The sequence below is a fragment of the Nannobrachium achirus genome, assembly GCF_963921795.1.
Source record: "Nannobrachium achirus genome assembly, chromosome: 9".
NCBI classification, from domain to species: domain Eukaryota; kingdom Metazoa; phylum Chordata; class Actinopteri; order Myctophiformes; family Myctophidae; genus Nannobrachium; species Nannobrachium achirus.
Genome location: NC_137818.1, coordinates 45,498,099 through 45,508,842, shown reverse-complemented (window position 1 = coordinate 45,508,842; position 10,744 = coordinate 45,498,099). Strand labels below are relative to the sequence as shown.

At 40.9% G+C, this 10,744-nt stretch overlaps 1 protein-coding gene across 1 annotated transcript; it reads left to right on the top strand.

Annotated features, from left to right (window-relative positions):
- Positions 1-880: 880 nt before the first annotated feature.
- Positions 881-9,807, top strand: tmem82 (transmembrane protein 82). The gene is made up of 6 exons (XM_080733572.1): positions 881-1,159; positions 1,337-1,409; positions 1,585-1,780; positions 7,260-7,689; positions 8,134-8,321; positions 9,559-9,807. The coding sequence occupies exons 1-6, from the start codon at positions 1,075-1,077 to the stop codon at positions 9,631-9,633; spliced, it is 1,047 nt and encodes a 348-aa protein (XP_080589698.1). The 5' UTR covers positions 881-1,074; the 3' UTR covers positions 9,634-9,807.
- The last annotated feature ends 937 nt before the right edge of the window (positions 9,808-10,744 follow it).

Here is a 10,744-nt window from a genome sequence, read left to right as displayed (position 1 = left end):
TTCTATGCATTCTGAATGAATGAATGATTTTGTCTGGAGGGCCAAATTGTCATGTGAAGCTTGACCAATCCTCAATTCTGGACGCACGGGACATGATGACACAGACACGGGACTCCTTGGAAGCCTATGGGACAGACTGTACGGGACAAAGCCACTCCTTGGAAGCGGCTTTCACCGCTTCAAAAACACAGGGTGACCACCAACAAGTGCGATCTGATATAAATAACAAGTTGGCACCTCGGCAGAGTGCCAACTTGCCCACCCACATACATACAGACAGCACCGATCGCAGTACTTGCGCGCTCTGCTGTCCTTCATAATCCTCTCAGCCCTCCCCAAGCACCTACTGTACTATCATACATACTATCATACATGTGAGTCCTGCAGGAACAGGACGAACCCAACAATTGCTATTAACTATTAAATGTTCTGGCTCTCATGTCACTACAGTAGTACTGGTATAGTTTAACTGTAATATATATTAAAAAGATATATATATATATATTATAATGAGTAAAAGGCATCTTACAGGGTGCCCGCTGGCCTAGTGGTCCAGAGGCATGCCACATAGGCTCTGATGTCTTACAGGGTGTCGCGGGTTCGAATCCCGATCCTGACTACCTTTGCTGCATGTCACTCCCCGTCTCTCTCCCTGTTTCCTGTCTACCTACTGTACAATCAATAAAGGCAGAAAAGCCCAAAAACCTATCTTAAGACCATAGACTTATAATGCCACACTTAATCTTCCTCGCCTTTAGACCTGAGTATAATATCTATTATACAGTATTATGGAGTGATAGTCTTACCATTATCATCAGTCAGACTGCAGAGGGCCTCAGTTCAAACTGAAACTATCAGATGACCTTTGGAACAAGCCAAGCCTCTGACAAGGCAAAGAGCAATGTCAGCGCCACGGAAATACCCAATGAGACGATAAATATTTAACATTATTGTAATCAGATCTGGAATAATCAGTGATTTTCTGTGCAGTGGGGTCGTTAATTGTAATACAATGCTTTTCTCTAAAACCTAATTAAGTCTATAGTGGGGGGAAAAAAGAAGTCTGTCAGGACAATGTTATCCATGCTTACCTCGTTGTTTCCTAATTTGTCACCCTGGCAGATTCTGGATGCGAATCCACTGGATAGTTTACTTCAAGGTGAGCTCCTTGCTTCATTTACATTTATCTAGTTTGGGTAGGGCTTTGACAGCGATTGCATTCTACAATATCTAGATTACCACTTAGCTTCAGTGTGGCTATTTCTAAATCCTATTGGAGAGAGAAATGTGTTGTTGGTGATGACAAATGATGGCATCTAATATCTGACCTATACAGGGCTGATAGGCGCATGTGGGATCTCTGTGCTATGTAACCTGATGAGAGTGCATTTATTCTTAGAGGCTGAGACGTGAGTTTTAAAAATACGTTATTTGATATGCGTATGAAGATTAATTTGAATGTGTATGTTCAATACCTGGTCAAATTACAAAATAATGTTTTATTTACTCTTATCAAAATATTGATTCTGGCCTTTACTTTTTTATGTTCCTCTTTTTTCTCCCCCTCAACCAATCACTATATAGTGATGAAAGTGATGGTGAAGACAGATCAGGCCAGAAGACACCCAGACATCAAAGCAGAGCTAAAAGCGGGTTGGGTGGAACGCTCCATTTCTTCTTTTTGATGGGGCTGCTTGCTGCGGTTGGATCCCGAGTGGCCTCCCTGGTGGTTCTAGAGTTTTCTCTTCGAGCTATTTCTGCTTGGCTCACAACTAGACCAGTAAGAGGCATACTAACCGTATTAGTCTGGTAGGAAGATAGGCCTCCCGCGCACCCGAGAGATATATTTTTCTAACCTACCTTTTTAGAATCCTTAAGGTGTCTAGTTAATGAATTTTGATGTTCCCAGATCCAATTATTGTCCCATATATGTTTTTTTAACCATATGTTGTGTCCGTCCTGGATTTTTGGCTGTGAAAACGAATAACTTTAAATCAACATAGCTCCTGAACCATACATCCGACAGAAACCATTCACCCCATTTTATGTTCGTCTTTGCAAGATGAATTGATTGATATGAAGATTTGCCATGGTTCCATCATGTTTAGTGCATTAAAACCCAAATAAACACAAAAAAAGTTAAAATTCGCCTAAACTGGATCACAACAACTCCTCCCCCATGCACCCAAATGATATATTTTTTCTAACATTTGCATTTTTACAATCTTCAAGATGTGTAGTAAACAAATGTTGATGTTCCCCACTTGAAATATTGACACATGTATGTTTATTCTGGCATAGTGTTTGCTATAGTGAATCTTTGCAAATGCAAAAAAGAGAATGTAAAATATACATAAGGTCTTAACTATACATTATTCTGAGACAAATGTCCAATTTGTCTGTTTCATTTTGGCATGAGGCATTAAGGGAGATGGCTAGTGACATAATATGTACATGTATGGATCATCAATGCTCAAATAAATGCTAAAATGCAGACAATTCAATAGGCGGATTTACATAAGGTCTTAACTATACATTATTCTGAGACAAATGTCCAAGTGGTCTGTTTCATTTTGGCATGAGGCATTGAGGGAGATGGCTAGTGACATAATATGTACATTTATGGATCATCAATACTCAAATAAATCCTAAATTGCAGACAATTCAATAGGCGGAATTGGGACAGAGGACATTTACCAATACAAATGAATGATGTTTTTTTTTGTTTTTAAATTGTTATAAATATGAATGCTTTAGGTCAGGGGTGCCCAAAAGGTAGACTGTGATCTACCAGTAGATCACCAAGGGTGTGCAGGTAGACCACATGACATGCCCCTAAAAATATATAATTAAAATATAAAAAGATTACCGGTATGTCAATATGACATCAAGGACCTGTCGGCTCCCTTCATGGCTTCTAATGTAGGCAAACCTCCAATGCAATACTTTGTTCAAGAGTCAGTAGCATTACAAAGAACCCCAAAACCTACCACAGAATGGGATGAAGACATTTCCCCCAGTATTTCCCATTTATTTCCCCCTTACAGTAAGTTTGTTTGTCTAAAATGTAACGCCAGTGCTGCTATTCCAAAGCCCCCCTCAGGCCCCCAGCTAAAACATTTTGGATGGGTAGATCATGTTGAGCTAGTCATTTTAAAAGTAGATCTCGCATCAAAAAAGTGTGGGCACCCCTGCTTTAGGTGCTTGATACACACATCCCATCGCCAATTCAAAATACTAGAAATTCGCGGCCGCTCATATCTAGAAATCGCGCCCTGACGGGCGCTCACATTTGATCATAGTCATTGAAGACACAGAACTGTTTTAAAGTAGCAGTGTATAATCTACTGTCCCGTACTGGGAAAGATCATAATGTCTGCACTACTCTGTCCTGCCACCAGGGGACACAGTAGGCCTACTACACTCATCAGTACACTGCAGCGTGGAACAATTTGTAAGTCTGTGTTTCGGCCGGAAGGTTTATAATGGACGTACTATGATGTAATTCGCGTCATAGCATTAAATTATTGTTTTGTTTAATTGTACATTGTGCAAGTACAATATGTTCAGGGAAAGCAGCTAGGAATGTAGGGGGGAAATGCAGCGATGTATGTGTGAAAGGAGGAATCTGTAGAAGGAGTGGTGTGAGAGTCTATCAATGACATGCTTAAACAACACCAGGAGCTGGCCTGTCTATTATAGTAGAAAGATAGTGCTAGGTTTTAATTTTGCCTACAGTCTTGGATATCTGCAAACATTTAAAATATACATGTCTTAATTAATGATATGCAAAGACAAATTACCCTATTTTGTTTTATTTTGGCATGACATGTCATGCCAAAATATCATTTCATGCCAAGATTTGATTCTAGACAACCTCAGGTTTCCAATGGAACCAACCTTGTGCTACCTTGTCTGGCAGGGGGGGTAAATGCCTAATGATTCAAAGATAGACAACATTTTGGCAAGGGATAAACGGCCATCACCAATTTTCAAAAGGACCCTTGAGCTTTCGCGTAGATTCATGTGAATGGAAACGTGTGAAAGCCTCCCCTGTACAGACATGCCAAATTTAGGACAATCTAATGCTGTGTTGGGTAAGAGCCATGCAGTTTTTTGTATTCAGTACAAATATGTAATTTACGCCTATTGTAAATCTGTTTATGAACACATACATTAACTACTGTACTTTCTTTACAGGGGCGGCATAGCTGAATGGTCAGGGAGCCTGCCTGGGGAACCAGAGCTCCTGGTTGTCCCAGGTTCGATTCCAGGCAAGGGTAGCAATGTTGATCTGTGTGGAGGAAAATAGGTAGGTACAGCTTGCCCTACAGTGGCCTGTAGGGCAAGCTGTTACAGGGCCTGGGGCCCCAGGCTGTCCTGCATAGACCACAGTAGTGCATCTGTTGACCACTGTACTACATCTACAGACACTACATTGGTCAACAGATCCATTTGAGTAGTCTACAGATGCACTAATGTGGTAAACAGAATACCACAGTTGCACTAGAATGGTCTACAGATCACAACAGTGGTCTACAAATGTAGTACAGTGGTCTATAGATGTAGTACAGCGGTCAAAAGATACACTACTGTGGTCTATGCAGGACAGCCTGGGGCCCCTCAGGCTCTGTAATAGCTTACCCCTACACATCAGAGCTGCAGTAATCAGTCTTTATTAAAGACCTGCCTGATCTTTAGCTGAGACTGGCAGTCCATGATCTTCCTTTACTGATGCTAATGTTTTGCTTTTGTTTATTTTGATATTCTATGCTATTTATATTGCATTGTTATGTCTTTTCTATTATTGTTTTTAATTGTACAGCACTTTGGGTGACCTGGTCATGTTAAATGTGCTTTAGAAATGTGCTTTTAATTGTGTTGAGGTGAGATGCAGTGCAGTTGTCTATATAGATAGATAGATAGATAGATAGATTTTCCTCCACACACATCGACATTGCTACCCTTGCCTGGAATCGAACCTGGGACAACCAGGGGCTCTGGTTCCCCAGGCGGGCTCCCCAACTATTCAGCTATGTTGCCCATATAAAGACACTACAGTAGTTAATGTATGTGGTCTAAAACAGATATACATTTTTACATATTTTACTGGATTAAAAAACGGCATGGTTCTTACCCAACACTGCATGGGATTGTCCTAAATTTGGCATGTCAGTACAGGGAAGGCTTTCACACATTTCTGTTCACATAAATCGAGGTGAAAGCTCGATTGTCCATTTGGAAATTGGTGATGGCCGTTTATCCCTTGCCAAAATGTTGTCTATCTTTGAATCATTAGGCATTTACCTGCATGGCTAGGTTGGCTCCATTGGAAACCTGAGGTTGTCTAGAATCAAATCTTGGTATGAAATGGTATTTTGGCATGACATGTCATGCCAAAATAAACAACCCGGGCTTCCCACGCGAAGTCCAATATCTTAACCATCGCTCCAAAGGGATATCCCTATGGAACAAGGGAGATACTAGACTTTTGAGGCTTCAAGGCTGGGGCTGCGACTCTCTCCGCCACAATCACCCCCCTTTAGACCTCCTAGCCCGATCCGGGACACGGCACCATTGTAACGGAGGTGAATCGGACCTCCCCACCCGGGCTTCGAACCTGGGCCTCCCACACGAAAGTCCAATATCTTAACCATTGCTCCAAAGAGATATATCTATGGAACAAGGGAGATACTAGACCTTTGAGGCTTCAAGGCTGGGGCTGCGACTCTCTCCGCCACGTATGCATATCATTTAATTAAGATGTCACGTATATTTGATATTGTTTGCAATGTCCAAGACTGTAGGCAAAATTAAAACCTGGCACTATTTTGAATTGAGGATGGGATGTGTGTATCAAGCACCTAAAGCAAAGCATTCATATTAACAATTTGAAGAAAGAAAATGCCTATGTCCTCTGGCCCAATTCCGCCTATTGAATTGTCTGCATTTTAGTTTGAGTATTGATGATCCATCACTAGCCATCTCCCTCAATGCCTCATGCAAAAATGAAACAGACAAATTGGACATTTGTCTCAGAAAAATGTATAGTTAAGACCTTATGTAAATCCGCCTATTGAATTGTTTGCATTTTAGCATTTATTTGATTATTGATGATCCATAAATGTACATATTATGTCACTAGCCATCTCCCTTAATGCCTCATGCCAAAATGAAACAGACACATGGGACATTTGTCTCAGAATAATGTATAGTTAAGACCTTATGTAGATTTTACATTCTCTTTTTTGCATTTCCAAAGATTCACTATAACAAACACTATGCCAGAATAAACATACATGTGTCAATATTTCAAGTGGGGAACATCAATATTTGTTTACTACACATCTTGAAGATTGTAAAAATGCAAATGTTAGAAAAAATATATAATTTGGGTGCATGGGGGAGGAGTTGTTGTGATCCAGTTTAGGCGAATTTTAACTTTTTTTGTGTTTATTTGGGTTTTAATGCACTAAACATGATGGAACCATGGCAAATCTTCATATCAATCAATTCATCTTGCAAAGACGAACATAAAATGGGGTGAATGGTTTCTGTCGGATGTATGGTTCAGGAGCTATGTTGATTTAAAGTTATTCGTTTTCACAGCCAAAAATCCAGGACGGACACAACATATGGTTAAAAAAACATATATGGGACAATAATTGGATCTGGGAACATCAAAATTCATTAACTAGACACCTTAAGGATTCTAAAAAGGTAGGTTAGAAAAATATATCTCTCGGGTGCGCGGGAGGCCTATCTTCCTACCAGACTATATGATCCGAAACGTCCATGCAAATAAGCAGTTACAGGCCTTATTTATGAATCATTCAAATTTACTGAGCTCCATTCGTTGTTTAAACTACAGTTAGGGTTCCCACACATTTTTACCAATGAATTTCCAAAACTTTTCCAAAACTTTTCCAGAATATTTAACCCAATTTCCAAGACTATATTATAACAATAATTCCGCTCAATAACAAGTCGCTTACTCATACGCAATGCCTAAAGACAGGTAGTGTATGCCAGTGGTTCTCAACCTTCTGCCGTGACTTCAGAAATAATCATATTTTAACTGGGGACCCCGGAACCCTGATGAGCAATAAGTTGAGGAATTTTGTATAACACGGTTCTATTGTGAAAATAGCCGATCTACATGCTCACAACGCGAGGCGTTGTGAGCATGTAGATCTGCTATTTACACCAAACATTATGTCCTTCTTTTGTTTTGATGTGCCTCTCATCTGCATCTCCAGCCTTCAAGATCCCTGGAGTCCAGGAGGTTTCTGAAGCACCTGCTTGTTCAGTGCCAGTTCTCCTTGGGTTGTGCCCTAAGCTGTAGTCTACACTTCCTCCACGAGGGGGCGCCCCAACGCTTGCTATGCCTGCTCCTGGCTGCAGCACTCAGCTGGTTCCTGGCCAGGCAGGCTTCTCATCTCCTGCACCATGTCGTAGCTCTGTACAAACTCCACAGCTCCCAGCGATACTGTTGCGTGTGCATCGGCCTCCTCTCATCAGGGGACTCCTTGCTACCCATGCTGTGCAGGGTACTAGTATTTGCCTTTGCTGTGGCTGTGATAGCTGCCATATCGATCATCAATAAACACTTCTTGTCCGCAACAGAGGCTCTCAGGTTCTGGACACCACTGACTATATGCTACACACTGCTGGTGATCTACATGCAGGGTGAGATAAGATCCATGCAGACTGGCCTAAATTGGGCTATAGGAAATTGATAGTTTATGTCAGGTTATGTTGTTAAATGACCCTTCCTTGTGTATTCTATATCGCTGACCCATCAGGCCCCCCTAATAAACCCATGGCCCTTGAGAATTTTTTTGATCATGAATCCCAACTAAGTTTCCCTTTGTGGATTATTCAACTATATCCCTTCTTCCTTCCCGTCTTGAGTCAAGGTACCAAAAGCATATGTGTCGATAAGATATCCCTGTTTTTGTATTCAGATAACTGACGCCTCAATAGTTTCAAATTGTGATAAATAGGATGTTAAGTAGAAAATGTGGCCTTGCAGCTGTCCACCACAGTAGTCTATCTCTTTAATAGTTCTCTTAATTTTATAAATGATCTGCATGAAAGCTAACCACCACAATGTTGTTGCTGTTGTGACAGACGAGCAGCAGCGTCATCCCAACGGTCAGGCCGTTCTTAACACGGTGGTGGTGCGTCTCGGGGGCCTGTTGGTCCTGATGCTGACTGTGGGCCGCTGGGCGGACGTGATCCACATCCTCATCTGCTTCCTGGGCGAGGCCAGCTGTCTACTTCCCACCATGAATTTGCTAGATGTTGCGTCCTCACAGGTCAGTGAGTCTGCCTGGAGAGTGCTCAGTACTCGTTTAATCAAATAGACCAAATGGAGTTGACTGATAAAGGTCCCTTTGTAGCCTACACTGTCTGAGTTGCAAATGGATAAATCATCACCCAGGACTTTCACTTCCTGTCTGTTGAGCCTAAGAGTTACACATTTGGATCCCTGGCAGAAAAAAGTGTAAGGCCTACTTTATTAGCAGATATACTGTATTGTTTATCAAACCTTGATTTCAGTATTGCTCAACATTTGTTAAAAATCAAACCTCGGTTCGAAGTGAAGCGGTGAAATTTTATTCTATGTGTTCTAGAGCTATAAAATCTGTGTTCTAGATCTATACATTCCGTGTTCTAGATCTATACTTTCTATGTGCTTTAGTTATATATTTTTATGAATTCTGAATGAATGAATGATTTTGTCTGGAGGGCCAAATTGTCATGTGAAGCTTGACTGTAGCGAAGGGTCCAATATGTATATAATATATTTTTTTATTAATTCTGAGTGGATGAATGGTTTTATCTGGAGGGCCAAATTGTCATGTGAAGCTTGACCAGTCCTCACATCGGGACGCACGAGACGGACAAAGCCACTTCTTGGAAGCGGTTTTCACCGCCTCAAAAAAAATGCAATTGAAATAAAACGTAGAGGACTTGTACAATGCGGTTCACACTGCCATCCAGAACTTATTTTGATTAATAAAATGTTATTTTAACCAATCTGTAGGGTTGTTGAGTATGTTAATACAATATAACTAGCAGTGATTGGAGGTGGTCTCCCTACTAGTCCCTGGTATCAGTTTGGACACCTACTGGTTGATGCTAGGTAACCTCGTTCCCAGGCTTTTCTCATCTCGCAAGGAGAAAAGCCTGGAAAACAACTACAGCTGAAAGTGTTCATAGACTTTTTGGACCAATCACAACATGGTTTTCATGCCCTGGGAATGTAAACAGATCTACACAGCATCAACGTAACTTCCTTGGGTGGTACTTCCTGTATGTCCGCTTAGACACTTTCATTAGCAGTTCCTTTCCAACATAGTTTACAGGTCTTCCTGAAGCTCATAATGACAATATATATTCCCAGGCCAAGCGTGGATTTCCTCTGGGTTGTGTGGTAGATATTTGTTCTCCCGTTCACAAGTCCAGGGTTTGAATTATCCCAGGTTGAATTATGTTCTTCCCAAAAGTGTCTGTCTTCTAAATATGTAATTTTTTGTGTGCAAACTGTAGGATGAAGAGGAAGACTATAAAGAATACATCAGAAGAGAGAGACAACGGAAAGCAGCACCAATGCAGGGGCACTGAAGTTAACTACCCTGGCAAAGAATAATGAACATTGATTCTTTCTCATAGAATCCTTATGTGCCATTCGAAACAAATGTACTATTATATTATGCAGAACAACTTTTGTAAAGTAGCATGATGAAATAGACAGTATGTTACAGTGGCGCCTGAAGGTATTAAACCCTTAACAATTGGCATTATTTTGTGGTATTAAAGCTTGAATTCCAAAATTCAAGATATTTCCAAACTAGTTGGCTACTGCTACATGATGGAAAAAGATATATCAGTCAGTACTTTGTAATTGTGCCTGTGGAATCTTATTTGTTTTTTGAACAAGCTATTAGTTATAAGCAGGGGTCATCATATGTTATACACAGACAAATGTGTCCGTGGCAAGACTTGTCCTTGTCTGGGGTCACAAGACCCAATTACTGAATGTCAAGTCTCCAGGTCTTCTTCAGAATATAGTTATTCACTACACCACCATGGCATATTAGGAGCCTGACTAGTACTAGTGGTTCTCAAATGTTTTATTTGCAAGGACGAATTTAACTCTTGAGAGGGTACAAATGGCACCAAATGGACCTGTGAGCGTCCATTTGTACACTCAGAGTTACAGACCTGTTATGGACATTCAGGGCTAGCTCTTTATGTGTTTCTGGTAATATTGTTGTCTGTTCATTTTGTATGTCCCTGGCAAAAATGGATTTTTGACAAAAATGTCCACCACAAGCCAGCATGGAGATGACCCCTAGTTATAAGCTATACTGATCATGAGATAACACACCAACTCTTGAGAACAGCAAGAACATGAAATAATAGTGCCAAAGATGTGGGGTTTATGGAGCCAACGCATATGATCAAACTGTTTGATCATAGCACAGTACAGTTTATTCGTATAGTTTGCATGCAGCTCTATCATGTTCATATAGAGCTGCATGGTGACTGTGTAACCACCTGGATTTAAACCTCAGTTTGGAAACCAAACGTCTATTGTCTACCATCCAGTCAACTCAGCTACCCATACTGATATTATGACTAAATGAGAAAAAACAAGACGTTGGTCTAGCGGTTACTCGGTTACAGCACGTAACACATAAGGCTCTAATGCAGCCTGACAGCATGTCCCAGG

Bases quoted from the DNA above. Each gene is read 5' to 3' on its own strand.
- tmem82 (XM_080733572.1), top strand. From the start codon at position 1,075: ATGTTATCCATGCTTACCTCGTTGTTTCCTAATTTGTCACCCTGGCAG. The intron at 1,410-1,584 runs GTGAGTTTTAAA...ATCACTATATAG, and splicing joins TTATTCTTAGAGGCTGAGAC to TGATGAAAGTGATGGTGAAG. The intron at 1,781-7,259 runs GTAAGAGGCATA...CTGCATCTCCAG, and splicing joins CTTGGCTCACAACTAGACCA to CCTTCAAGATCCCTGGAGTC.